At 57.2% G+C, this 24,024-nt stretch overlaps 1 protein-coding gene across 3 annotated transcripts in view; it reads left to right on the top strand.

The window, feature by feature from the left end:
• The window catches only part of RhoBTB (Rho-related BTB domain containing), an 83,436-nt gene that overhangs the window by 38,449 nt on the left and 20,963 nt on the right, over positions 1 to 24,024 (top strand). For 2 of the 3 annotated variants that reach the window (XM_037221847.1, XM_037221848.1), the window contains exons 3-8: positions 5,732 to 5,835; positions 6,601 to 6,738; positions 10,178 to 10,237; positions 11,747 to 11,755; positions 15,015 to 15,219; positions 22,030 to 22,160. In XM_037221847.1, coding sequence (XP_037077742.1) covers positions 5,732 to 5,835; positions 6,601 to 6,738; positions 10,178 to 10,237; positions 11,747 to 11,755; positions 15,015 to 15,219; positions 22,030 to 22,160 — 647 coding nt within the window. The remainder of the gene's footprint in view (positions 1 to 5,731; positions 5,836 to 6,600; positions 6,739 to 10,177; positions 10,238 to 11,746; positions 11,756 to 15,014; positions 15,220 to 22,029; positions 22,161 to 24,024) is intronic. The other variant, XM_037221849.1, reaches the window with a different exon arrangement.

Genomic DNA, 24,024 nt, shown 5'->3' with positions numbered 1-24,024 from the left:
AGCTCAGTCCCTGTGGGGGCTGCGCGCGGATATCCTTAGATATTTCGTGTTGCGACTTAAGTCACAAAGTGCCTTTCCCCGTGATCATTACCGGGGTCACGCGAGGGGCTCACCCCTTATTCACGTGGTGTCATTGGGTCATATCTCCCTAGATTTAACATTGTTCATTTTGGGCTTCGCTTCACGCCAGGTACCACGGAGTTCCCGCGGTGCGCGGGGAGCTATGAAAGCGTCCAAGATCGCAGCGTCCAGCGCACGTATCATCCGTGCACCAACCAGCGTTCATATCGTACAAAATGTGCCGAATGTCATGCCATTGGCGGAGTTCATACAAGCTAAACTTGCAATGTCCAAACATCTAATTTCATGACAACCAGCGATCAAAGCGTCCAAAATCTTTCAAATACTACGAAACGAACAACCCTTAAATATTAGCTTTGACTTCACCGCTAGATAGCACAATACTATATTTTTGTCTTTTGCAAACATATCACATGACCATGCGTTCAAGCCAGCGCTCAACTCGTGATGATTACAGGAGAACATGGCTAGCACGAATCACTCCGAATGCCTGGCCTCTGTAGCCCCCTCCCTTTGGTTGGCGTCTGTCGCTTGCTCGCTTGTGTCCTATTACCCCCCCCCCCCCTCCGGTTGCCGTCTGTCGCGTCGCTTGGCTGACGACACCTCGGCCCCGCGACATCCCATCAGCCGATGCTGACTCACCGACCGTCCAAGCCTGGGCAGCTTGTCGGCCTCCCCAGAATTATGAAAGGGAAAAGTGCATGCAGTGAATCATTGGGCCGAGCTCTGTCAAAAATTAAGCCTATCAGAAGTTTTGATCCGGTTTGGACTGGGTGTGATAAGGCTCTGCCAGGCTTCTCCTTGGGTCATGGGTCTAACAGCACACATCCCTGGCGATATGCTGATGCGAAAGCCTGCTGAGCCTCCCACTGCTGACAGCCATTAACGCCTCTCGAGGTAGTCACGCGGAAGACACCCTGGGCCGTCGCCAAGCCTTAATCCGTGAAAAGGCCGTGACGGCGTCGTCACGGCGCTAGAGTAAGTTCAATCACCGGATCGTTAGCTTGCTAGAGCGTTATCTGTCGGCGCCTCAGCTCGGCCGTCCCGCAGCCTACGCTCACCGCGTCCCGCTCCCCGACAGCGTCTGACCCGTTCCAGTCGTCGCAGTCGCCACTCGAGTTCGTGGCGCGCGGCGCGGTACTCGCTCCACGCCTGCGGAAGTCACGAGCGGTGCGTGCTGTCCCGGCTCAGCGAGTGCCGACAAGCACCGTCCCCCCAGGCGGTCCGGCGGTGCGGAGTCGCCCGGAAAGGGTGCCATCGGGCCACTGACACTGACCGAGGCCGGCCCAGGGCTGGGGGAGGTCGGAGGGGGGGGGAGCGATCGGCACGTCCCGGGCGCCACCGCCTCAGCAGCCGAGGTCGCGGGAGGTCGGAGGTTGGACGTCGGAGGTCGGAGGCCGGAGGTCGGAGGTCGGAGGTCGGAGGTCGGAGGGTGGGGAGGGGGAGAGTGCGATCGGCACGTCCTGGGCCGCCGCCGTCCCAGCGGCCGCTGCCGGGGAAGTTGGAGTGTGGGAGGGGGAGGGGGAGGGGGGGGGGGGGAGGTGGCGATCGGCGCGACCCGGCCGCCACCATCTCAGCGGCCGCGCCCAGAATAGTCGCGACGCCGCCAGCCGGGCCCCCGTCCAATAAATCGGCACAAATCGCGTCCGGGTGTAGCCGCTCGAGCGGGGCCGGCGGCGGGCGCCGGCAGTGGGCGCCGTCAGCGGCCCGCCCGACGCGCCGGTCAGTCGTGCCCGCCACTCACTGCAGCCCGTTGACTGTTGTACAGACCGAGAGCGGCGATCAGCCCGGTAAGAGCTCGCCAACCCGACGTGATTCATGTAAACACGTTGCTAAGCCGCCATTGGGGCAGGTGCTCAGATCGTGAGGATGCTGTCGATATGGGTTTAAAAAGGCGAGCCACAGATTTAGGCTTTGCACACCCATGGTCTTGTGATAAGGTGGCATTTCATCGAGACCCTCCCGAAACGAGAAAATCTTTAGCCGTTGCAATGTGACGTAAGTATAAAGTTGACCTGTTGCCGAGTGGATGGACGTACAATCAAGGGATACAACCCACAGATGTGGACGTACCGAATACTACATCTAATGCACACAGCCAGGTGCGCACCCGGCGGGACGACCGGCAGCGCCGGTTCAAACTCATACCTATCTGATTTGCACGAAATGAATGCATGGTGCGGATGGGCGCCGCTGCATAGAGCCGTTGCTTTTGAAGTGGCAGCAATTCGTCGAGTTCGATCGAGCTTCCCGTCTGTCCATTACCGACCTGTCACGGTGCGGGGTGGGCTCAATCTGCTGGAGGACGGGCATCGACCGGATGAGCCGGACCTATCACAGTCGGTCCGCGTCCGGCAAGCTTTTGGGCGTGTTGTAGCGAATCGAATGCGAGTTGGAGTGATGCATTTCTCAAGGAAATTGGCTGCAGTGGCGATCCAATAAAAGCCGCTTGCGCGCCGCATCCGCCCCCTTGACGCGAGCGGGCGTCGTGAAACGCGCGCGCCATCTCGCTGGGCCGGGTGCCTCAGTTGGGATCCACCGAGAGCGCGTCCTTGGCGCACGGAATCCATGCGATTAGTGTGCAACGTGTCCTCCATGCGAGGAACTCGTCGTCATGTGTGTCTGCTTGATGAAAATTGGGCGGGAGATGTCTTTCTAACGAAGATTAAGTTGTCGGCTAGTTCCCCATAAGGGCCATTTGTAACTGCCCCTCAGAAGCTCTGGGATTATATGCTGGCTTCGTGCGCTGCTTGGACCCTATGGATTTCGGACGGCAAAAAGCGACGCGACTCATGCGCCTTAGCCCCAAATATTCCTTTTTGGTGCCATGCACACGAACTGTGAGCTGGTATCCTATGGCGTTGATAAGGTAATGTTATGTGGAATTCACTCCCTGTTAACCCAATGGCTGAACGCAGGGCTCGTGTGGAAAACCCCGGTTCGAATCCCAATAACTCCATGTAGAATATTCTGGTTGTGACCCGTGCATAGCTGAAAGTTAAACGACATTACGTTTTCTTAGGATCCAGTAACGCCTGACAACGGTCGGAAAACTGACTGGCCGTAAGCCGTTTGTATAATTACATATCAGGGGAGAACGATAGTCCGAACAATTATTTAATCGGTATGCTACTGTTGACGCCACTTATTTGTGCTGTCTCCTAAACTCCGGTGAGAAAACACACTGCCTGCGCAAATGACCCACTTTCATTCACAGCTGCTGTAGTTTAAGGCTGCATGCCTGTTTAAGAACAAAGTTGCTAATAGTTAAACCGGAACTACTGCGCGTCCAATGTCGGCCGGCTTAGATGCACGTTAAAAATAACCGCATTTTCGCCGCTCCGTATCTGATGGTTTAACTTAATTGCTCTATTTTTACCACGCAAAATTTACAGTATCGGTAACGGAATTGAGGTTGAAACTTCATGCGTGTGGGAGTCTTAGGGCACTTCGGACACTGATCCCAGGGTCAATCTCGTTTGAGCTTACTGGACCTGGAAGCGACGACCTAGGACGCACAAATCGGCTAATGCGCCATTTGAAAAATGCTAGTTCACTAATCCACCATTGTTAGCTAAATCCTTGCTAATCACCGCTGTCAGCTCGTTGGCCGTACAGAAATAGCATCGATTTGGAATTTGATGAAGCAGGAGCAATTAGGCTGAGCTCTCCTTGACGCGTCCGCTGCTTTGGGACGTAGACGTGACGGAACCCGCCATTTCGTGGGAAATGCGGCGTCGGGCGAATCGAGGTGGCTTGGCACGTTTTCTGACGCTGCCTTCTTCAGCTACGGGCTGGGATACCGGGGCATGTGATTCTCTTGTCTAACTATTTGGGAAGGAGCAAAGACAATTTTGCGCAATTTCAACAACAACCCCCTTTTCTCTAGTTTAGGCGTTTTGAGACTTGTGCCCACGGAATGGTGTGGGTTATTTGGTGCGTAGCTGCGAGTGGTCTTGAAAGAGATGTTTTGCTTCTGCGACAGAGAAACTGAGGAATCGATCATGCTTTTCGTGATTCCGAGCAATAGGCATCAGTCATGAGGTGCAAAACACCGTATTGTATGGCCATAAGTTAATCGATGTCATCACACGTCAGGATGGAGCAAAATATTGCAGCGACTTCCCGCGCGGATACTCATTTCATGAGGATAGATGCGTCCCAGGTGAGACGAAGTTTACTGTAAAATATCAGTGGGCTTACATGCATTATATGAGAACTTCTCGCGGGGTAACGTTAGATAATGGCATGGATTTTCTGGAACCATGTCAAGGCCATGACGGACTGAGCATTTGTCGTAAGTTATTCCTAGTGGCTTAATTTTACGGATGCCACGAAAATGGGCGTGACTGTGTCCTCCTAGAGGAGCGGAGGGCAGGGAGTCGGCCGCCCTCCAACCTCGGTAAGACAGCAGATGTCCTGCATTGTGTGGTTCCCGCACGCCAGGCAAGAATCGGCCCTCGTGCACAGCGTCGATGCACGTTTTCGTGATGGTAAGAACGGCTTCAACGCTAGCAGGGAAGTCACCAGGATCTTCATAACGGAGTTGGTCAGGGCTGTGTGAGAAGCAATCACATCTGATGTTTTACTTTTGATCAGGAGCCATCTACGGTCATAAAAAAGACGGACCTAGGGTGGCGATCTCACCCTTGGCTGCACTCCAGGGCGCCAAGCTTTATTATGCTTTTTGTGAAAGTGTTTATTTCGATTAGCATGCTGCAGGTGATCTCCGTGTTGCATTCCCCGAGTTTGTGCGAGGACCCGGGAGCGTGTTCGTGCCTGCCACGAGTCGAGTGAGCGCCGCTGTGCTGATCTGCCGCTGCGTGGTCAGAGCGCTCATGACTTATTCCGCAGTTACTTCACATCACAAATACGTGCTCGCGTCTCACAGGCGGGCTGCAGTCAGGTCTGATCCACATCCAGTCGCAAACTGTGGTTATAAGCTTTTGGTACTCTCCACATCCTTCAATACAATTCAAAAGGCGGGTGTGCCCAACTTGTCGAAAGCTGTATGCGGAAATCGCTTGGCGTCTATATTTGCTCGCGTTCTTCACGTATGAGTGGGAGCCATCGTAGTAGCCGGCGCGCGTTGAGCAAGCTGTTTAGGCAGCGGGAGTTTGTACTGGTTGACAGATACCCCTTGTTTGGTTACACAGTGACGTGTTTATCCGTCCTCATCGTCGGCAGACCTTTTGCTGATTTTGCTGACGGGCCGTGACGCTGAGTGTTGCGGTATGCTGATGGCTTGCTGACGGCCTGCTGACAACCTGCTGACGGCCTGCTGACAGTCTGCTGTCGGCCTGCTGACAGTCTGCTGACGACCTGCTGACAGCCTGCTGACGGCCTGCTGACAGTCTGCCGACGGCCTGCTGATGGCCTACTGACGGCCTGCTGACAGCCTGCTGACGGCCTGCTGACAGTCTGCTGACGGCCTGCTGACAGTCTGCTGACGGCCTGCTGACGGCCTGCTGACAGTCTGCTGACAGCCTGCTGACAGCCTGCTGGCAGCCTGCTGACAGCCTGCTGATGGCCTACTGACAGCCTGCTGACAGCCTGCTGACGGCCTGCTGACAGTCTGCTGACGGCCTGCTGACAGTCTGCTGACGGCCTGCTGAGAGTGCTCCGGTTGATACCGCGTGACCGCTGGCAGGTTCTGGAGCGCTCCTGGACGACCGTGGACGGCGTAAATGTCTCGCTGCGCCTCTGGGATACCTTCGGAGACCACGACAAATACCGCAAATACGCCTACCTCAAGTAAGCTCGCCTGCGATGGTGAAAGGGCAGGCGTCGCCGAAGGAATGTGTGGCCACTAGCAGGCCGCGAAATGTCCGACTGTTTATATCTAATATTGGCAGCTGCGTGCGAGCACAAATATAGCGGGCTGAAGGCTTGAGTTTTGGGAGCAAAACAGGTGTCCGGGCCATGATGACCTGAGCCTGCGGTGCGCGCGCTAGAGCCACGGGTTTGGCCCCGGTTCAGGAAGGCCATCTGCTGTCGCTATTGGCAGGGGACGTGGGGGAGACGTAGGTGCGGTGGAGATGGCCAGTGCTGGGCGTGAGAGTCTGTGGTGCCGTGTGTAGGGGGAGGATGACACCATATGAATGGCTGCCGATGTGGTCGCAGCTGAGTCAAGAGGCGATGCTCTTGCATAGCTCCAGCGCTGCACGGGCCGTGACGCTGGGCTATCTGGTCAGCGACCTGCTGGGAGGCTGTGGTCTGACCGCTGCGGGCTAACCGCTGCAGGGTGACCGCTGCAGGGTGACCGCTGCAGTCTGACCGCTGCGGTCTGACCGCTGCGGGGTGACCGCTGCGGTCTGACCGCTGCGGGCTAACCGCTGCAGGGTGACCGCTGCAGGGTGACCGCTGCAGGGTGACCGCTGCAGGGTTACCGCTGCGGTCTGACCGCTGCGGGGTGACCGCTGCAGGGTGACCGCTGCGGTCGGACCGCTGCGGCTGACCGCTGCGGGCTAACCGCTGCAGGGTGACCGCTGCAGGGTGACCGCTGCGGGTTGGTTGCAGGTCGGACGTGGTGCTCATCTGCTTCTCGGTGGGCAGCCAGAAGTCGCTGCGCAACTGTCGTCAGATCTGGTACCCAGAGATCCGACGCTTCTGCCCCGACACGCCGGTGGTCCTGGTCGGCTGCAAAAATGACCTGAGGTGGGTGCTGCACGCCGTCGGCCGACGCCAGGCAGTACGCTGGCTGGCCGCTCTTGTTAGGAGCATAGGCGTATCATACTGTCACATTTAGGGCTTGCCTTGGTTTGCATGGTGGTTGTCCTCCCTGTGTCGGTGTGAAACTTGAGTTACATTGAAGCAAAAAATAAAAAGAAAAAAGCAACAACAAACAAACAAAAAAGCCAAAAATCAGAAACAATGGAAGGCTTGAGAAGCAATTTTGTTGTGCTGATTTTTGCTTTCAGCTTGAATAACGGTGTAAGTGTGCGAGGTTTATTTGTCATACGGCTGCTGACAAACTATGCCTTCCAAAATTCAGTTGCGACCATTGTTTTTTCTTTTCCATAAGTCAACACCACAAGAACAACACAAAGACTGGGGTTAAAACATTTGGCCAGTTCCGCCGCCCCGGAATAGAGCGCATATCATTATCGCATCACAAATAAGGACGGTGGAAGTTGGCAAACGCAGTGTTTATTAACCGGACGAGAGCGGAGGCGTGCGCTGGTCTGGTTTTAACGGTCGGCGCTGACCCGTTTGGCGTAGATGGTGGGCTTAACTTGTGATGCGTTGTCCGGACGTTATGGGTGGGGTACTTAGACTATGAGACAATGTCTGTCTTGAGCCGCCTGTCCCGCCCTGATCCGGCACTTTCTAGACGGTAATATCTTTGCGACCACTGACTGCAGCCTCATGCAGTTTTCAGCAACAAGTAGTCCAATTATTTAAAACTTTGCTGTATGTGATCATTTGCTCACAAGCTGTTCAACCATGCGTAAAGTTCCTCCAGCATCGCAACTGGGAAATAGATAAAGTGTTCCCTATTTCATTAGAAATTAAAACCTGACTTGACAGAAATGTAAGGACACTGGTTGAAACGGGCTTAGATCTCATGGACTCAGCGCTGCAGTGAAATCAGGCCAACTGATTGAGAGGGAAGAAAGAACGCATAACGATATTGGCAAACGGGTGGGTTGATGTTTGCATCCTACCCGCGTCTTCGTGCGCACATCATTTTGTGCAAACGCAAGCCCGTTTTTGGAACTTACCCATGGGGTCGGGGGAGACGTTTGTAAGAAGCAGTGCAAGATATGGGCAACCAGAGCAGATAAGAACGTGACAACAGGAACACGACAAAGGCAAATGTGCAAAATCGCCAAGCAATCTGAAAACTGTCCGACCAATACTTGCATTGGAAATTGACTCGGAGGCAGACAGCGTCATGCAGCTGGTGTATGTTGAGCCACAGACAGCATAATGCGGTGGACCCTTCCTCCGTCTGCTCTCGGCCGTCCGCAGGCGGCAGCATCATGCGGTGGACAGTTCCTCCGTCCGTCCCCAGCGCCCAGCGTCCGCCCTCGGCTGTCCGCAGACAGCATAGTGCGGTGGATCCTTCCTCCGTCAGTACCCAGCGCCCAGCGTCCGCCCTCGGCCGTCGGTCGTGCGCCGTCCGCGGGTCAAACTGGCCAGGCCGGCCATCAGCAGGGGTCATCGACTTGTCATGTCATGTCATGTGATGTCATGTCCTGTCACGTGGCCGGGGTCAGGCCGCGTCTCGCGGCGGCGCATTCTGAGCGGATGTGTTGTACACAGACGCATGTGAGTCGGACAGCATGTGCGAGCGTGCCCCATCCTCAATGGCACGTCCAGGCTGCCGGCAGCTCAGCGCCGCCGACGGAAGGCCTCCCTGTTCTGGAATACCTTGTGCAGCGGTGTAAGCGTCTCCACAGCCGGCTGTTCGCTGGCGGTGCTCAGCTTCCGCCGCTGTCCATTGCAGACGGCCGGGCGGGGCGGAGAAGGAAAACAAAAAAATAAAAAGGGGAAATAAGCGCTGCGGTCCTGCTCGCTGAGAATGAGAGAGTGCGAGCGTTGAAGATGGTTTAGTTGTTTTCTCTTCTTGTTTAATTCCCGGAGGATCGGGGCAAGAGCTAAGGAGCCAGATGTTGTTTTGGCTGCGCGGGACAGGACGGCGAGGCCGCTGGGCGTGTTGCTGGAGCTCGGACTCCGCCAGGGGCAGGTGACGTGCGGGTGTCGGGCGCCTTGTCCGGCCGCTAGTTCGGTACGCTGCCCTCTACCGTCGGAGCGACGGGCCGTGTCGTCGCCAAAAAGTAAAATAAAATGAAAGAACCGTGATACCTGCCGCGTTGAGGCCCTTCCGGGGCCGCCGAGCCAGGGTCAGTTAATGGCGCGGCGAAGGCATTATTAATCAACAGGCGCGCGTCAGGTGAAGCTAGGCCACTCCCTGGGTGGGTGCGGCACGCGACACCATTAATTGTGATTTGCCGGTCGGTGCCGCGGGCTGCTGACGGGGCAGCGATCCGAGCTCCGCCCCCCCCCCCCCCCCCTCCCTCGCTCCATGGAGACGGGCAGGCCGACTGGTCAGCTTGTGCTGCGGGAACCGGGAAACAGGGCGATTAGGGTGGAGAACGACGCACCTGTAGAAGGCCAGATAACGGGCGGCAGGCAGGAGGGCAGATGGCGCGGTAGTTGTGATTAGGCAGGCTGTGGATGGTCGTTTTATTGGAGGCTGCTTCAGTATTATTTAGGTAGTTCATTTGTGGCATTCGGTTTGGTAGCTATCAAACTTGGATCACGAGTGCATACGGCCACCGTTTATAATAGCCATTCGCCGGTTGAACAAACGTAGCATGTTTCTATCGCTAAAATGCTTAGATCTGTGTAAATCTGTTTGGTGCGCTAATTTAAATGATGCAATATCATGTTTTTCACTTACATAGTTGATGCATTACCCTAATGCCTGTGCAGTACTGGCCGCTGGTAAACATGCATTGCAAAACTGCAACATTTTACTCAGCACGGTTGTCGCTGCACGTCACGCAACGGCTGCAAAAATGGCACCGATACTGCGCAATGACCTCATGAGGCTAGACTCCCCCTTCCCCCCCTCCAACACCTCATGAGGCTGGACCTCACTGCCTTCAACACCTCATGAGGCTGGACCTATCCCGCCTCCAACACTTCATGAGGCTAGACCTCTCCCGCCTCCAACATCTCATGAGGCAGGACCTCACTGCCTCCAACACCTCATGAGGCTAGACCTCTCCCGCCTCCAACATCTCATGAGGCTGGACCTCACTGCCTCCAACACCTCATGAGGTTAGACCTCTCCCGCCTCCAACATCTCATGAGGCTAGACCTCTCCCGCCTCCAACATGTCATGACGCTAGACCTCTCCCGCCTCCAAGAGCGGGCTCATGAGGCACGCAGAGCGAGAGGAGATGGTGCGTCGTTCACGACAGACGTGCGGCATGATGTCACTGCTCCCCGGCTCCGCAGGAGCGGCGGCGGACTTGGTCGAGCCGCCGGCGGGGCCGGAGCGGCCTCTGTACTAATTAAATGTGCCTGTGGTGCGTGTGAACCCTCAAGCCTCGCTGAGATCTCTCCTCGCCCGTGCCGGCAGGTACATGTGCATGGATGAGACGTACATCAACTACTGCAAAGATCGCAGCCCATTCATCAGGTGAGACCATCACAGCGGGCCGTGGCTGACCACAACAGACCTTCACTGATCTCAATAGACCTGCACTGATCTCAGCGGAACCCACTGACTTCAGCGGACCCTGACTAACCACGGCAGACCCTCATTGATCTCAGTACACTTTCTCTGATCCCAGCATACCATGGTGACCAAAGATGACCCTCACTGATCCCAGTAGACCGCCCACTGATCCGAGCAGACTGTGGCCGACCACAGCTGACCTTCTCTGATCGCAGTGGGCTCTGAATGGCAACAACAGCTGACTCTAACAGACCGCAGCTGTCCCTGGCGCGTCGCCATGGGCAATACCCGACCCGACTGACCTGGATGACCTCAGCTGATTAGGACCAATCTACTCCGGACATTCTTTGACTGACTGTCCTGAGCAACCTCGATGGCCTCGACCACCCCTCAGCGGTCCAGGGAACCCGTGGAGAACAGCTGTAGTGGCGGTCAGCCGACTGGCCGGATGACAGCCTCTCCGACACCGGGCGCTCCGACACTGGCCGCTCTGACACTGACCGCTCGGACACCGGCCCCTCCGACACCGGCCCCTCCAACACCGGGCGCTCCATCACCGGTCGCCCCGACACCGACCGCTTCGACACCGGCCGCTCCGGCACCGACCGCCCCGACACCGGCCGCTCCGACATCGACCGCTCCGAAGGACTCCGGCTGGACTCGGATGCTCCGAGCTTCCCCAGGCACCCGTCGCTGGCACGCCCATATCGCTAGCGCCCCCGGCTAGCTAGTCGCTGCATGTACGTCACCGGACTCGCGCGGTGGCGGGCGGTGGTCATGAGCTCAGTTTTCCCGGAGTGAGCTGTTTGTTCCTGCATTGCTTCCGCTGGCTGGGTGTACCCCATGGGGCAGTCCGATGTATCTGTTAGTGGGTGTCTTAGACCAGGAGGCTTGTTGCCGGATAGCGGTGGCTCGGGTCAATACACGGAGCCGTGAAACTGACGCATGACAACCGTGGCTGAAGTTGTGAAACTTAACCTCCTTTAGAGTCTGCGGGGACAACTTTTTCTGCAGCCTCAGATGTCTCTAAGCCGGAAGAGTATTTGTTGGCCTTCTTTGTGAGTTATGGGGCATGACGTTGAATCTCAATGAGGTGCGTTCGGGGACAGGCCGGAAGAAGGCCGCGGCACAACGCTCGAAGGTCTCAATGCACGCACAACTTTTAGGGTCCACAGGAGAATGTAGAGAGGCCAAACCGGTCTCGCGTCTTCGTGCGGCGCCCCCGCACACACGCACGGCATTCATGTCACTTCCACCCCGAGATAGTGTCCTTCACAACGCTGTTTGGAACTGTGACGGCCGGGTTGATAACTTCTGTATTCACCGGCGCGCGTGCCGCCACGGCCCGCGCGGCGCACCCGCGCCGGCGCCCTGACGTGTGCTCTCCTCTGCCCCTGTTCTGCGCGCGTGCTGCGTCGGCGCCGGTCATCGCGCGTGGCTCCGTCCGGCGCTCGCTCGCCGACCACGCAGCCGCCACCTGTGAGTACCGAGCGTGCGCGCCTGCGGCCGGCGCTCGCGCCGCGCACCCGCCGCCGCCGCCTGCGCACGCCCGCCGCGCTCAGCACCGCCCCGTTGTCGGCGTGTGTGTGGAGCACGGCCCGGCGCATGTCAAGCGCTTGGTGCGGGGGCGGGGCGGGGTGTGGTGTGGTGTGGCACGCAGCCGGGCACGCGTTACACGTGTTAGTGAAGGCATCGGAAAGGCAGCGCGCTGGGATGGCCCTCGCTGCGACGGCACGGTCGTTGTGATAACCCGATCAACGCCTGGGGCATGGCGTCGTTTTCCCGGGCTGTCGTTAGTTCAGCCCCGAAGGCCCGGCACGGCCTTTAGGGTCACGGAAAGGTCATTGAGAAGAAGTTGTGCTCTGCTGTGCTGACGAAGCTGCACATCCGTCGGCAGAGCGGGGGGGGGGGGGGGGGGAGGCGCACCATAGGCACAAACCAAACAAACAGCTGACGTGCGTTTGTGTGCGGGGTGTACCGACCGCCCGCTGGGAAACTCCGCTCAGACTGTTTGTTGGGGTAAACACACGCGGAGGTGTGGATCAGGAGGTGTCGCTGGCTGGCCTGCCGTAGGGCCGCTGCTAGCCGACGCTGCGGTGTAGCTTTTAGGATTGGCATGGTTAACTAGCTGGTCAGAGGGTTCCGAAGTCTTCCAAAGCTAGATTTGTAGTACTTCAGTCGGATGGCTGGCCGTTCTCCGTCGGTTCGGTTTGTCGCAAGCTTGCCTACCGCAGGAGGAGAATATTGTGTTTGGTGCGTGTGTGACACAGAAGCCTGAATCAAATACGTCCGACCAGGCATATGTCGATATTTTTCCTGAGGGCGCGGCGCAACGAGCTGACTGGCAGCCGTCGCTGGCGGTGGCGCTCTGAATGAACGGCACCGAAAGGTGCTCGGTGCCGCATCTGCACCGCCACGGGCACCGTCCCACCAATCACCGATCGGCACCAACGGCAATGACACCACCAGTCCCGCAGAGGCGACCGCGCCGACACCAATCGTCCAATGACATTCTGGCGCCGGCCAGCACACCTGGCGCCAGCCGCCCAGCCCCACCGCCCCTCCCACCTCGGGCGCCAGGGGCCGCGGGGCACGCGGTCCGGGCTGGCGGCGTCGCCGTGCCATCGCGGCGGCCCGGCCGGCTCCGCGCCGCGGCACACTCCTCAGCAGGGTACGCGTGGTGGAGGCCCCCGACATTCTACAGGGGAAGTTTAAGTGACCTGCTCGTGGTGCAGACACGCGTTTCCATGTATACACAGCATGTCTGTGGATTGGTTTGTCTGATGAGGCGGCCATCGCTGGCGCCATCGCGATGCTATGGAAGCGATGAACCCCTGCCAGCAACGGGTCATCTCTCCCCGCCGATGCCATGGCTTCAGGTGATTCAATTTTCAGCCATTCGACCTTTTTAGGGTTCAAGCTCCAAGGCTTCAAATCCCGACAGGGCTTTGAAGAGGTAGCTTGTGGCTGATGCCAAGGCGTATGTATATCATTCGGCTGACACCTTTACGACGTCGAGGTGGGCTTGACGATCTTTCTTTACGACCTTCCCAGTCATTTTGCACCGAAATCCTTGGTTCTTTCGAAGACTAGTCTTTTATAAACCCCATGGTCTTAGATGTATCTACCAGTCGCTTGACATAGCGACACGGCATTGGAGCTGGCTGGATCCATTTCAGCGCGCTTCCGTAAGTCCTTCCGTCGAACCTTTCAGCCTTAGCACGGCTTGGGGAGCGGCGAGGTTCTTCGCTGCTGAGCGGCGTCCTGAGCCGGCAGAAATGCCGTCTGTTTCCGCACCAGTGGTCTGCATTAGCACAAGGAAACTGTCCCCGGCGCTCGTGTGGCCGACGTGGACCGCGCGACTCTCGCCGAAAATGGGTCCTCTCGGCAGCTCTCCCGGCTGCGGCCTCAAAAGAGGCGTGTCACGTGGACCCGCCGTGGCTGAACCGCCGCTGCGCTTGGTGCCTGACAGTCGGGCGCGCCGTCTCAGAGCAGTGGTGCTGGGTTGGACGCTTCGTCTCACAATGCTGCCTTCGATGAGGGTACTGCGGCGACGCTTCATAGAATCGCATGCAGGCGTTTGTCGCGGAAGGCACGCATCGCTGGTCTGATGCTGCCACTGCATCAGAAGCCGTCGCCGAATCCCGCCGGAAGTGTGGGATTTCCGGCCACGGAGTGGTCGATTTCCTCATCGTGAACCCTGCAAAGGGATTTAAACCGGGCGGTATTTTACGCCTCGCGCCGCACGTAGCCCTAGAACACCCGTCAGCTTCTGGAGGGAAAAAGGGCGTAGCGCCGAAAAATGTTGCCTTTTCAGCAGGATGTAATTGTTGGACTGCACTGGCTCAAACACCACCCCTGTAAAGCTTTTGCCACATCGCTTTTTCCGCTGTCCCCGCCCTCTCCCGCGCCCCATGGACTTTGTCTTTCGTTCGCACCCTGGCATAGCATGCTGTTATGCCACGCATGTGCGTACCTTGTGCCGATATGTGCAGCAGTGCTTCCGAACGCATCAGCTCCGCTTCAGTTGCTCGTCTTTGGCCATGATTGGGACGTCTTCCCGCCGTCAGTCGGTGTCGCAGGGAGCGCCGATGGTGATGTTTGGGGGTTTTACGAGCACATCGGTGGGCATCGCTGGAAACGCCAGGCGCAGGACGAGCTGGGCCCCAGGCCCGGACGCTGTTTGGAATCCCATTGCCACGCGATCCAAGCTGCTTAACGTACCTGAAACTGGCATCAGCCCGCCGGCCGGCCCGGAACGTGCTGCCGACCGACACCTGGTGCGCGGCCGGTCACCTGGCGCAGTGTATCGCAGAGTCTGCAGCAGACTGTCGGAGAAATTGCAGGAAAGTGCTTGACCTCCCTCCTGCTGTCCTCAGGGTTACCCGGAATAATGGCGTGGCGCTGCCCGAGCCTGACCTTCCTCCTGCCGTCCCCAGGGCTACCCGGGAGAGTGACCTGGTGCTGCCCGAGTCTGACTTTTCTCCTGCCGTCCCCAGGGCTACCCGGGAGAGTGACCTGGTGCTGCCCGAGCCTGACATCCTTCCCGCCGTCCTCAGGGCTACCGGGAGAGTGACCTGGTGCTGCCCGAGCCTGACCTTCCTCCTGCCGTCCTCAGGGCTACCCGGGAGAGTGACCTGGTGCCGCCCGAGCCCGACCTTCCTCCTGCCGTCCTCAGGGCTGCCCGGGAGAGTGACCTGGTGCTGCCCGAGCCTGACCTTCCTCCCGCCGTCCTCAGGGCTACCCGGGAGAGTGACCTGGTGCTGCCCGAGCACGGCAGGGCCGTGGCCCGCGAGCTCGGCGTCGACTACTTCGAGACGTCCGTGCTGACGTACTACGGCGTGGACCAGATGTTCGAGAACGCCATCCGGGCGGCGCTGATCGCGCGCCGCAAGAAGTTCTGGATGTCCAACCTGAAGCGCGTCAACAGGCCCATGCTGCAGGTGAGTACGTGGCTCGTGGGGGCGACGGAGGGGGGATGGGGGGGGGGTGATTGTCAGGGCTGCATACCTGCCTCGTGTGTGCGAGACGATCTGAACACGCATGTGCGAGGTGTTGCGGCGGTGGTGTAGAGCTTAAGGTGCGCAGATCTGGGCTTGTCGATCTTGGATTCGAGTCTCAGCCATGCCGCCACCGCACCCTGCATGTTGGGTGTTTTGAAGGTATTCCATTTCGAATGGCCCAGGTAGTCGGTGAGACGTGAAGCCCCAGTAATTATCACGCGCGCACGAGGTGGGTCTGGTGGCAGCGTAGCAGGCGCGCCGTGGATGACACGCGCAGTGTGAGTGTGCGGCGTGTCCCCGGCGTGTCTGGGTGGGACAAACGCGTCGCCTTTGCCTGGAGCTTGAAGTGAATCCCGCGCAAGGCTTGCATCAGCCACCACGTCTGCCATTCCTGTTCCAGCGAGGTCCCAGCAGCCTGCCATTCCTGTTCCAGCGAGGTCCCAGCAGTCTGCCATTCCTGTTCCAGCGAGGTCCCAGCAGCCTGCCATTCCTGTTCCAGCGAGGTCCCAGCAGCCTGCCATTCCTGTTCCAGCGAGGTCCCAGCAGCCTGCCATTCCTGTTCCAGCGATGTCCCAGCAGCCTGCCATTCCTGTTCCAGCAAGGTCCCAGCAGCCCTCACGGGACCTCACGGAAACACATCGTGCAACGCAGGTCTGGCTGTTTCTGAAGGTTAAAGACCTCGAATCGCTTGCCGCAGTGGAAGCGAGATATGAGACATTGCAATTTAACAAGGCCACCGGATGCGTGCGAGGCAAATTAGCACCGCCACAAATATAGTGATTTGTGTGTTTGTAAGCTTAGTCAGGTGGTGCACTAGTCAATATTTCTTATTGAACACGACGGGGAATATGCATTCGTCATCGTCTCTTGGTTTTGCTCAACTTTGGGTCAATTTGGGGAGTCCATTCGTATCACGAACCCATTTGCGTCAAATTCATACGCCTTCATATAGTGGCTTTTGGTTAAATAAGACCAGACAAGACCAAACTCGTGACCTGTACCCGAAGTGTTCCTCAGACCTCCTCACGGAACCAGCTTTAACCTGCACGCGTTTATGAAAAGGTCACGCGGGTCCATGTCAGGTCCATGTTATCTGGCCTTTAGGAGGTCAAAATGCCTTGGTTTATCGTCAGCGTCTTGTCATGCGTCTTGTTTCGTTTTCAGTATCAGAACTTGAAGATAAAAACATTGTTTACCAAAATATGCCTGATTGGTACCCATTCTGGATGTGGTTCTGTCCAATCAGAACGATGCACATCTGAGGAATGGTTTTATGACGCCTATTTTGTAGCGTCCAGGACATTCACTGTGAGTATTTAAGTAACATCCGTTATTAGCCTGTTTTCGACGTGCAATCTCTCTAATTCACCGTCCTTGTCCATCGAAATTCGCTTTAAATTACCGTCCTTGTCCATCAACATTCGCTCTAAATCACTGTCGTTGTCCATCAACATTCGCTCTAAATCACTGTCGTTGTCCATCAGCACGCTTAGTTCTCTTGTGAATTTTAAGCCAGAGCGCTCTTCAAATTTGTTTTTGAGGCGTTCTATTTGTTCTCAGTGTCCCTAACCCCCACTAAGATATCGTCTACATAACGGCAGTGAATGTCAGGCCTTACGCTGCCATTTTGTAGCACGTTGGCTTCTTCTTAGCCCACAAACAACTTAGCGAATAAAGGCCCAAAAGGAGGGATCGTCGCAACAATCTCAATTTAATAACACATTTTTACATCAGGCCCGCGAGAAGGGACTTCCAGGGTACAAACTTTTAGTAATTGTTGAAGAAGACACCCTCTTTATGGGATATGTAGAAGCCAACCTACTACAAATTTCGAAATAGGACCTGACATTTACCGTCGCTTTGTAGACGATATCTTTGTGGTTAATGGGTGTACTGAGCACCTAGAACGTCTCAAAAACACACATGGAGGGCGATCTGGCTTAAGATTCAGAGCATAACTGGGTGTGCAAAATGTAATACCCCTTCTTGATGTGACTTGATGGACAAGGACAGCGGTTCAGAACGACTGTATATCGAAATCAAAGTAACAACGGACGCTGATGAGATGCTAGCGAAGAATGTCCTGAACGTTGCCAAATTATCGACATAAGACTATTCCCAAGACGCGCATTTAAGCATTGGTCCGATTGGATAGAACCACTTTCGGAATTTGTACGAACCAGGCAGAATATGGTGATTTTTTTCTTCAAATTCCGACACTGGACTCGAAATACGACACACGGCAAGATACTGACAGTAAACCAAAACAAGGCAAATCCTGTTTTATGAATATAAAATGACATCTCCTGTCAACAGGACGAAAAAGTAACACGCGAAGGCGTCTCTTAACACGCAAAAGTCAAGGACGACTACAGAATATGCATGGCCATATCTTTTCGCAACAGGAGAATTGCCAGCTCTCGTATGCGGGACAGCGTAGACAAATCCGACAAGCTGAAATGCACCGAGGTAGTGTATCAATTCAAATTTAGTGTCAAGGGTTGCAAGATTCGTTTCATACGCTGCGCTGGCGTGACTACGACACTTTCATGACGCCTGACAATGCACTTACACGTCGGGACACCCCTAAAGGACATGCGACACGAACATGATGTGACATTAACACGACAAGTGACGGACGACGCTGACATCCTTCAGATAAGCAATCACGGAAGTCATCTTTTAATTTGGGAAAACATGTTTATCAACGAGCTCTCTCCAACCCCAAACAAACAAATTTCTGCACATTTTTGAAGTTATTATGTACTGTAGTAGCTACTGTAGTGGCTACGTAGCTACTGTGGTAGCTACTGTACTTTGGCAGCTACTGCTGCTACCTAGTAGCTACCTAGTACTATGGTAGCTACTGTAGTAGCTATGGTAGCTACCGTAGCCCAAATAATATTGGTTGTAGCTATGTGATTGCCTTTGAAATGTTTTTATTTCGGTATGATATATTTATTGCGCGCATTGTTTAATGTGCATTTTACACGTATTCATGTAACGATAGGAATAGTTGTTTTTCCGTACTAAAATAAAGTTATCAGAAAGCGGTGAGCAATTTATGCTCAAAACGTATTTTTGTGCCGTTTGTATTTATCCGATGATGGAGTACGACTTCGAAACGTTGGTATGTCCAAATGCCGATGAACGTATGAGTGATTTTGTATGAGCAATATTTCATCTGAACTATTATACTACTAAGTCGAAATCCCGGAACCTCGGACGATGCATTAGGACGATTACTAATGTGAAACCAACGGTACTTTTTCATCAAGCATACCAAACCAAGCATACCATGAAGAAATGGACATATGCGTATGCATATATATATATATATATATATATATATATATATATATATATATATATGTATGTATGTATATATCAACACGATGCAAGTAGCTTCTATGGTACGCACGGAAGCATAACGCACGCAGGATTCCATTGGGAAAGCCCTACCTCACGCTTGTTGTGTACCGGTCCCCGAATACTTAAGCGCCGTGCCGTGTAGTGGGTACGTTTCCAACCGTTGGGCGACATGGACGTGGCCTGGAGCGGCCAATTGCAATGTGCCGTGGGGGCCAATCACAGGTCATCAGTGCACCGCTAAAGTCACGAGCTGCCCCAGAACCCAGACGAACCGTTCGGCTGTGACTGACGATCAGGATCAGCCGGACCACATCTAGCCGGGATCGCGTGTGGAGCGTGTCATGTCGCACGTATTTCCCAAGCTCAATTTGTGAAAGGACCCAACCGAATCAGGAAAACGCTTTAACCAAGTCGCAAACAGGCCGAGCCGGCCTTCGTCGCCCGTGGGTGGTCTTTCCGCGGGCATGTATCATGCCACATTTGGCTGCGGGCCGTTTGGCTTCGAGTCTGTGCGCTCGCGCTGGAGGCGTGACTCTCGTCTCGGGCACAGGACGACGGAACCTTTGTTCGGGCTGCACGTGCAGCCTGGGGTGAGTCAGCCTGGACAGCTCGTGCTGGGTGTGGTGCCTCTCCACTGGGCGCGAGGGCGGGGCGGTGGCCCGCCGGGCACCTCATCCCGCCTAGCTGGCCGGTTCGGCCACGATCGTCAGCGACGCCCGGCTCCCTAATCTGCGTCGTTACGCCGCTGACAAAGAACTGTCCTGCAGGAGGTGCCCCTACCCCGCCCTTCCGTGCCCAGCCGCGGAGTAAATATTGATAATGACAGCCGACCGGACATTCCCACCCGGTGACCGCGCAGCAACTGGTTTACATCTGAACGGCGCCGCGCTGCTCTGCGGCGTCACGCGGAAGGAGCCTCCTCCGTCACAGACAATCACGGCCGCGTCACGCGACGTGTGCTGTTGGGCGTGAGTGTGTGTGTGTATACACCGCTGCACGTCAGCTGACCTGCGGGTGCAGTGGCGGGCTTGCTCAGCGGCGGTCGGCCGGCCGCGCGCCCGGACTCGTGTCACTCACTGCTCGCCCGCGTGGCCGTAGTCAGACGTGTAAATTACAGCCCATCACAAGGCTGCGGCGTGGCCGTTCGGATTCACTGTCGCTTGCGGACCCGGTCATGGCCGTAAACAGGCTTGTTGCGCCTGTGACCCTGTGACCCCCGTGACCCCTGTGACCGTCGGCGGCGACGGGCCGGCCGTTGTTTGCGGCCGCGCCGCCGCCACTGTGACGGGCGGCCGCTTATGAAGCGGCACCCCGGCGCGCGGCTTCGGGTAGATGGCGGCCGAAGTGCCCATACGGGGAGGGGGGGGGGAGCTTGGGCGCGATCCCTTCTCCCTACGAGGGAAGAAGGGAGGTTTGCACGCCATCTTCATCTCGTCCTCTGTGAGAGAGGCTTTTACATCGTCTATCTTCCTGTGTGGGAGCGAGACTTGCGCGCCAACTTCCTCTCCCTGTGAGGGAGGAAGGCTTACACGTCATCCGTTTCTCTTTGTGCGGCAATGTCGTGGGAGGGGGGGGGGGACTTTTTTACGAGGACTAGGTTCACTGAAGGGCGCGTGGAAACAAGAGCGGAGAATGCTGATAGAAGCCCGTTTGATATGACATCCAGAACAGACCTTTTTCAATGAGAATGTGATCGAATCAAGACCATTCCAACGGCATTTTGCATAGCCGCAGCCAGCCTACCATACCGCATTCTCTACTGGCTCCCGGGAGTGGGAACGGTCCGCATACCTTGGCACAGGCTACCCTCTCTTAGGCCCTGGACCAGTGAAGCCCAAGCACTGGCTTTGTTTTTGCTGCCACTCGTGCCCACCTTTGGATCCCGCTTGGGCCAGCTGCTTCCGGCTGCCGTGCTGCCACCTGGCGTCCGTTGGTGGCCCCGGCCGTGGCAGGCTGTTCGGCCTGGCTGGCCCGCCCGCGGTCCGTCCCCTGGGGCCCGGTGGGCCCTGCGGCCGCGACCTCACGTGCCACCAGTCCCGGGAGTCGGCGCCAGCAAACAGAGCCGGCTTCCGTCCCCGCACTCGATCGAGGTCGACGCGCCGCCCGCGAGCTCCGGCCCAGACGGCGCCCCGTACCCCTGCAGAACGTCGGCAGCTGGCACTACACTGGGCGCCGCTCTGTGGTACCCTCTCCAGCGCCCCGTACCCCTGCCGACCGTCGGCAGCTGGCACTACACCGGGCGCCGCTCTGTGGTACCCCCTCCAGCGCCCCGTACCCCTGCAGACCGTCGGCAGCTGGCACTACACTGGGCGCCGCTCTGTGGTACCTCCTCCAGCGCCCCGTACCCCTGCCGACCGTCGGCAGCTGGCACTACACCGGGCGCCGCTCTGTGGTACCCCCTCCAGCGCCCCGTACCCCTGCAGACCGTCGGCAGCTGGCACTACACCGGGCGCCGCTCTGTCAAACCCCGTCCGGTGCCCTGTACCCCTGCTGACCGTCGGCAGCTGGCACTCCGCCGAACGCCCCTCTGTGGTACCCCGTCCGGCGCCCCGTACCCCTGCCGACCGTCGGCAGCTTTGACCGGGCGATTGGGATCTGTCGATCCGTGTCATGTCTGGGCTCGCGATATTGCCCAAAGGCCATCATCAGTCATGATCATCACGGATTCGCGTGTCAGCTGCGATATTACGGCCCTCGCGACAAGAGCCAATATGCATCCGTGCGTGCGTTCACATGCTAAGCACATTGAAAGGAATACGATGCAGCAATGCCAAGTGATGTGCAATGAAACATTTAAAGATCTTTTTTATGCACCTCTGCATCTGCCAACACAACTCTGTCACTGTGCCGACCGTATGCACCACGTGTTTGTTTTTCCGCGCCGTTTAACAAGCTCACAGGTCGTTTGTTTAGTTTCATATCGTCGCATTTCTCAGCCATTTGTTTTGAACTGCCCTTTCTGTAAGCAAGTTCTCGTCGACAGCTTTATGTGAATTGTCCCCAAACAGCGCTGCTAGGAATCATAATAATAACAATAACATCCGCCCTATGGGTAGCCATATGGGGTACATCTTCAAAGGTCCATGCCTTTCAAGATCTGTACTATCACATCAATTAAGCACAACATATTGCGAACTCGATCAATATTTTTCCGGTGTCAAATGCTCTAATGAGCATTGCAAGTGCTGAAAGCACCCACGCGCCATGTTCGATGTGCCCTACGCATAGCCGTCGCGCAAGACACGAATGACTTCGCGACCATCCGCCAGTGCTGCGGCACACCGCGCCCGTGTGGAGCGGGCCGTGGCGGCTAGCCCGGGCGGGGTCGGTCGGCTTCTCGTCTCCCTGACAGAGCGCCCGCTCCGCCTGTGTCCGCAGGCGCCGTTCTGCCCGCCCAAGCCCAGCCCGCCCGGTATCTTCGTCACGCCCTCCACCTTCGAGGAGAACATGGCCGCGCTGCTGGCCAACCAGTGGCACACGGACATCATCTTCCTAGTCGGCAGTGTCGGGTGCGTAACGTCCCCTGGTCGACAGTGTCGGGTGCGTAGCGCTTTCCGGCGTCGCCCCTGGTCTGCACTCAGGCACCGCACCGCCGCTGCAGCCGCCGCCGAGGCCGAGGCCGAGACCCCGCCCGCTCTGTCTTGTCTCACCCCCACACTGCACTTCGAATCGCCTGCGATGGAACCGTGCGTCCCGACAGAAGCCGTCGTGCGGAAATCGTGCGTCCCAATGCCGGATTTTTTTTCGGAATTCACTCGAAGTTAGCTCGTCTGAGGGTCTGGTGGCAAAAAGCCTGTTCCAATCTCGGGGCTTCATGCGAATTTTGTGGCATGGAGCATGCTCTGAACGCTTCGGGTTTGTGCGCTGCTTTAGCAACGAAATTGTGATGGCTCACTGCAGTTGCAACGCCGCCAGCCGTGCTCGGCTATGTACGGTTCTCGCCAAATGCGATATTACGTCTTACATTGTACTCACGTTTCCTCTACGTCCACGATGGGGAATGGCGCCACGATGGTAACGGAGCTGGCGAATAAGCTGATAACCGTATGCAGCCCAGTCCATGTTTGTGTTCAGCTGGTCACATTTCCATTCTCATATGACGTCATGCCATCGTTTGGCTCCCGTAAAGCGCATGATTGGTGCTCATGGGATGTGGAAACTGCTCATGCGTCATGCTGATCTTGAACATTTCATCACGTTGTACATGACGGTCCTGCGCACATGCGCTTGTGTGCGAGAAGTGCGCGAAACGAAAGCGGTCTGTTTGAAGCCGAAATCTACCCCGGCGCCGTTCATCACCAGTGTAGAGGGCTCCGGCTAACTGAATGGGTGCCAGACTCCCACACTACGATAAGTCAGCGCGCCGCCGGTTGCGCTGCACCCGTCGGCGCCACCAGAGGCGCTGACCCCGGGCGCATAACTGCCGCACCCACGGCGGCGCCAGGGGCGCTGACCCCGGGCGCATAACTGCCGCACCCACGACGCCGCCAGAGGCGCTGACCCCGGGCACATAACTGCAGCGCCCACGGCGGCGCCAGCGGCCGGGCCGCCGGGCTCAGACAAGAGCGGCGCCTGTCAACAGCCGCCATAAATAGGACGCCCGTAAACCAGTTTGTTCGTGTCGATTTACTATCGGAGGGGCTCCGGTCCGGCACATGATCACGGGGGCGAGGTGAACCTACTCGGCCGATGGATGGTTGTGGGTTTATGGCCGAGCGAACGAGGTCGCCTGAAAGACATGACTAGCGCTCTGGCTGCGGCTGGCAACGGGGCTGACCTGGGCTGGGGGCAGTCACCGGAGGCTGACCTGGGCTCAGGGGCAATCACCGGGGCTGACCTGGGCGGGGACAGTTACCGGGGTTGACCGGGGCTCGGGGGCAGTTACCGGGGTTGACCTGGACTCGGGGGCAGCCACCGGGAACTGACCTGGACTGGAGGGCAGTTACCGGGGTTGACCTGGACTTGGGGGCAGTCACCGGGGGCTGACCTGGGCTGGAGGGCAGTTACCGGGGTTGACCTGAACTTGGGAGCAGTCACCGGGGGCTGACCGGGGTTCGGGGGGCAGTCACCGAGGAGCCGACCTGAGCTCGTGGGCAGTCACCGGTGCTGACCTGGACTCGGGGGCAGTTACCGGGGTTGACCGGGGCTCGGGGGCAGTTACCGGGGGCTGACCTGGACTCGGGGGCAGCCACCGGGAACTGACCTGGACTGGAGGGCAGTTAGCGGGGTTGACCTGAACTTGGGAGCAGTCACCGGGGGCTGACCGGGGTTCGGGGGGCAGTCACCGAGGAGCCGACCTGAGCTCGTGGGCAGTCACCGGTGCTGACCTGGACTCGGGGGCAGTTACCGGGGTTGACCTGGGCTGGGGTAATC

The sequence above is a fragment of the Pollicipes pollicipes genome, unplaced genomic scaffold, assembly GCF_011947565.3.
Source record: "Pollicipes pollicipes isolate AB1234 unplaced genomic scaffold, Ppol_2.1 Scaffold_4740;HRSCAF=5597_pilon_pilon_pilon, whole genome shotgun sequence".
NCBI classification, from domain to species: domain Eukaryota; kingdom Metazoa; phylum Arthropoda; class Thecostraca; order Pollicipedomorpha; family Pollicipedidae; genus Pollicipes; species Pollicipes pollicipes.
The sequence above is the reverse complement of the archived record's forward strand: the minus strand, read 5'-3'. Positions and strand labels throughout refer to the sequence as shown.